General features: G+C 40.9%; 1 protein-coding gene across 1 annotated transcript in view; it reads right to left on the bottom strand.

Moving 5' to 3' along the window:
• The window catches only part of GPR133 (G protein-coupled receptor 133), a 159,651-nt gene that overhangs the window by 34,560 nt on the left and 119,980 nt on the right, over nt 1–5,111 (bottom strand). The window contains exons 19-20 of the mRNA XM_009320954.1: nt 1,618–1,684; nt 527–593 (exon numbers count right to left, since the gene is read on the bottom strand). Of these exons, the coding sequence (XP_009319229.1) occupies nt 527–593; nt 1,618–1,684 (134 nt within the window). The remainder of the gene's footprint in view (nt 1–526; nt 594–1,617; nt 1,685–5,111) is intronic.

Below are 5,111 nucleotides of genomic sequence, written 5' to 3'. Positions count from 1 at the left end.
CTAGCTGCTGACTGCTTGCAGACTCTGCCGATGATCACCTGCACCGAGGGCACTCAGCTTTACTGGGAAAAGTGAGCTCTCTCCAAACAAAAGCTTCCAATACCAGTGGGGTGGAATCAGCCTTTCAACTTTTACTGGCGTATATGAAACACAAACCACAGAGTTTGTTCTTTGGGGGGATCTTTCTGAGAATTATTAAAACTCCCAAAATTACTCGGTTCTACACAGTTATTCATGGCCCCAGTAGGGCTGTTTCAGAAGAGGGCTGTCCCATTATTTTAGGTTGTATTTTTGTCTTGGGAGAGTGAAATTAATAGTGTGAGAATTAATATGCATAAACTAATAGACGACCGTGTAAAACACAAAAATCGGAGGAGAAAAAAACAATTCTGGATCATTCATCTCTGTCGTTCCATCCGTTTCACTGGCCTGGCACAAGGACTGACATCAGACCTCCAGCTAGTTCTGCGGCGTGGCTGACACAGGCGTGCAACAAGAAAACGGCAGCAGACGTGAGTTTACCTACCAGAATTACAAACAACGCCGGTGCCACAAAAGCCCAGATTGCTCCATTCTCTAGTGAAAGCCAGCAGCTGCAGAGAAAAATCAGAACGATTTTAGATGAAACACGCGGTCATTTAATTAGTAATGTTCTTAATTAAAAAAGAGACTAAAAGAGAGTGCAAAAAGACTGATGAATTTTAGAAGCAAGAGACACGATAGAGCATCAATAAGAAGCTCCTTTTCCCCTCGCACTTGGGGAATCTGAGGCAGGATCTCATTTTGATTTGTATCTTGCGGAGAGTCAGTGACAGCTATCTGCCCCAGCGTGCCTTCAAATAGCATTAGGGGCGGAAAGATGGGAAGAAAGGAAAGGTTTTATTTGCTATTTGTTGTTCTTGTATCCTGTATCACAGGCACTCATTTCAGCGCTGTGAGCACTGTCATTGTAGCAAGAGACAAATCGAAGCCCTCCCTGCCTTGCCTGGCTGGTGGCGAGGAAGAGGCTGGGAAACATGCTGTCAGCTTCACATGTCTTCCTTACAGCAGTGACGATATAAGCTAGTTTGCCGCACACGAAAAAGAACCCTTCCTCCATATCTTGTGCTTAAGTTATGGTAGGATTGAATCCTACGGTATTTTTTCAGATAAATTTGTTTTTCTTTTTCTTAATTAGAAAGGAACTTAATCTTCAAATTTTTAACAATATCCATTCTAGATTTTCAGATGTTTAACTGCAGTTTTCGTCAAAAGATTAAATATCTCTAATCAAAGATTATTCTCATCTTGTTAGAAGTGTTTCATCCCACGCTTTACCCTGTGTGGGGGGTAAGCAGGGAGCTCACTGTAGGAGGCCTTATGCCTCTGCAGCAAAAGGGACAAACAGGCAAAACACCTCAGGAGCTTTTTGTGCATCGTCTCAGCAGCGAAAAGCAAACCTGTGGCTTCCAGGTCTAAGAATATGCCTATACAACAGCCGTGCTTTTGCAGGCTACCTCCCCTACTCCTCGGCAGGACCTTCCAGAACTACGTCCCTGTTAACAGATCTGCGAGTTTTTCTCCCCATCAGAGTTTTCATCCTGATTGCACCTGGAGTGAAGACATTTTCATACTCACTTGCCACTTTCTCCATAGCTGTCTAGGGACGATGTTGTAGAAATTACACAAATCACCAGTGGGCAGCCTGCAAAAAGGCAAAGTCGGTGGCAACATCAGTAACAAAAGTACATCCTCCGGTAAACCCTGCAAGTTCAGCTGAATTTCATATGGACAACAGAACGGCTCGGAGTAATTTTAGAATTGTCTAACTCGACATCCTCCTGCAGCTGTGTAATACCATGTTTTAATCAATTAATGTCAGACAAACAAAATGTCTTTTCAATAAAGTGCTAGTTTAACAGTTAAACTGAACTAGTGCTCATTTCATTGAGAATCATAATCCTTTTTCAGCCTGGTTTTTGTTTATGTAATTTCTGTCTCTTGCTATTCAAGCAGTGATATCCTGTGGAACAATATCAGGCTTATTCTAACCACTTTCCCCCAAGTAAGTGCACCTTGTTCAAGAATTCAAAACAACCTGGAAAACAAAGCAGTTTCTCACAGGGGTGCATGACTAGCAGGCGAGAGGACGGAAACGGTGACATTTAGTTATTAGAGCATCACGCACGACAGCGAGAGACAGTTATGAAGAGACAGAAGCAAATTAAGCTCCCACTCAGATGCCCAACCGAGATTTATTTTAACATAAATATGTAACAGCTCCACACGATTTCTGTGTTTAAAGTAGACTATGTTTCCACGACGGGTTTTGACAGTTCCAGTGTGCTGCGTCCTGGGAGGTGGAGGAGTGCTTTAGGGGACTACACAGGAATTGTACAAAGGCAGGCAGGTACGGTCCTGCTGTCAGGGGAGCTGCGTGACTCTGGCCCTCAGCGCTGCGGTATCCTGCTGCGCCACTTTAGCACAGCGTTCCGGGCCAGGAGCTGGGGAGGAAGCAAGGTTTCTCTTGCCAACAGTTCTGAATATAGTAAAACCTCATCCCTTTAAATAATAAATGATTGTCGGTTAGTTTCTGTATGATTTTAATAAAATGTGAAGATTCGGGCTTTTGTCATCTTATGGAATTTAATAACCAGGTCCCAGACAGAGTATCATACATGACAGACTAAAGTTTCAATTTTCTTTTGAATTCTTCAGGTTTCACGCATGAGGCTTTTACAAAATTCTCTGACAAGCAATCTCTGCTTAATCTTACCAATATCATGCTCACAGAATTCAGTAAAGTTTTCCTGTACTGGCAGAACTATAATTTTTGGAAGAAGTATTTTCATTCTTTAATGATTGTGGCTAGAAGCACCTTGTATTTATAAATAAGAAAGATACTCAGAAGTTAAGAAGCAGCATCTACAGGCATTGTTTAGGTCTTAGACTTTGAAATCCATTCTGTGGGATGGGGTTTAACATCCCGTGAACTTGATTCAGCTCTCCCATGCTTGTCCAAGTCAGGAATAACCCCTTAGAAGTAATATTTGCGTAAGATCTAAGCAAAGGCAAGGTTTTAGTTTACTATCACATTTGTCTATTTAAGAAAGGAAATTCCTTCACACATTTGAACAGAATCAAGAATAATTATATTCAACAGAGCAATTAAGCACAGACATAAGCCTATCTGCTGAAACTTGGACTGCCACGGGTATATGAGCTACCTGGACTAAAGGTCCCACAGGTATTTCCACACACTCCCAATCACATCTTCAGTTGCTGAGTAGACATTGTTGATTGGCACTGTTTGTCTGCCGATGCAGGTTGTCTTCCCACAGCAGGGACTTTGTCACAGAAGCAAAGAAACCTGTGCCCAGCTAACTCTCCTTCATATTTCTAGTCTGCCTTTTTTTTCCAAGTCAAATGCTGGATATTCAACGGATTTAGCATGACTCTTTATCAATTTTAAATGGCAGTGAAGAAGAAAATTAAATACAGAGTTCCTTTGGAAGATAATAAAACTTACGCAGATGAAACATAGAGCAGTCATCTGCATAAAAAGAGCTGTTAAGTCAGTGAGAATAAAATGGTCTGCAGCCTATAGCGCAGTGTTTGCCCTTTCGCTGCATTAACAAGATATTAAATGGATAATGGCAACGGAGGCAGAATCAAGGTTTTGTTACAGTGAAATTGGAGTATTTTTCCTTTAAGAAACAACCATTCAATAAATTCCATAAAGGTTGAAAAAAATATATTTAGCCTAAGGGGAGCATAAGATTTGATCTGGACTGAAGAATTCATATGGATTATATATTATACACAAAAGTAAGTGTGTTTGCTTAATCTTTTGTCAGTAATAATTACATAAGAGCTGTGAAGTTTAGTCTACACCCGTAATAGGTAATGTTAATGTTGTGCTGGCACTGGTTATCATCCATGAAAGAATTATGGTTATGGTTTTACTGTATCTGAATGTTTTCTCGGTTAGCAGATGCTACAAATATGCTCACCAACCCTACTCCAAATTGCCAAATTTATGACGCAATAGACCGTGCTTTCCAGAGCACAGGGTCAGATGAAAGTGTTCCAGCACACCTTTCTGGCAGCTGATCTATGGCGCTGGTGTCATCTGTCTCTCTGTAGTCCTAGAGCAATACAGCATCACATTCAAACGGGGGAAATCCACCCACATGGAGCCGTGCGCTGCTGCAGCTCGAGTTCTCCGGGTCCCCAAGCCAGCTAATTTAAAGCTACCTCCCAAACTCGGAATCAAAATACAGCCTGCAGAGCAGGCATAAACTCTTAATACCTGGCGCAGGAAGCCAAATAACACAATCCTTGCTCAGACAAAACTGTCCCCGAATTCAGCCCACATACAGTCACTAGAGTGAAGTCTAAAATGAATGTCAGCTAGGTCCTCTTCTTCAGCATTAAACTTCACATCTAATCCATTTGCTTTATGTTTCTGAGGCGCTAATGATAAATAAAATGGAAAATGCCTGTAAATCTGTATGCTGTATTTTGAAAGCTTCTGTGTCTTCTATACATCGCAAAAAACCAGACAGGCTATAGAAACTCTGTGGCAGACAATTCAAAGCAATTGTAGGACATTAATTCTAAAAGGCTAAATATGTAATTTAGTGAGAAAGATGAAGCATTAGACACAAATGAAAGTATATTTCCTTCCAATACTGAAAAGATCTACTTTACTTGATGGGGAAACATATATTCTCCCATGTGTTTTGTAGAAGTTAGTTTTCTATGATCATCTTTTTCTTCTGCTGTGTTACACCGTATCTGTGCAGAAGTCTGGGACTACATCAAGCAACAGCAAATAAAGACATTTAGGTCTTTTGACAGCTCAGAACAAAATCTTCATTCTAAGGCAGTCTCTGAAGAAAAGGAAATTGTCTGAAGTAGGAAAACATGTTAAGGCCAAAGTGCCACAGCAAAATCTCCAGTACCATAAACTGTATCATCAGTGTCCTACAAATGGGTGGGTGGGAAAAGTTTTGCTACAATAATCTGTGTGTGTTATGCTGAATCACCAAGGCAACGAAGTATTTTTTTTTTCCCCAATCAATCTCAAGGTAGTTTTAAAGGTAGGATATTATCACCTTCCTCATACC

This window comes from Pygoscelis adeliae, unplaced genomic scaffold (genome assembly GCF_000699105.1).
Source record: "Pygoscelis adeliae isolate BGI_AS28 unplaced genomic scaffold, ASM69910v1 Scaffold353, whole genome shotgun sequence".
Lineage (NCBI taxonomy): Eukaryota > Metazoa > Chordata > Aves > Sphenisciformes > Spheniscidae > Pygoscelis > Pygoscelis adeliae.
The sequence above is the reverse complement of the archived record's forward strand: the minus strand, read 5'-3'. Positions and strand labels throughout refer to the sequence as shown.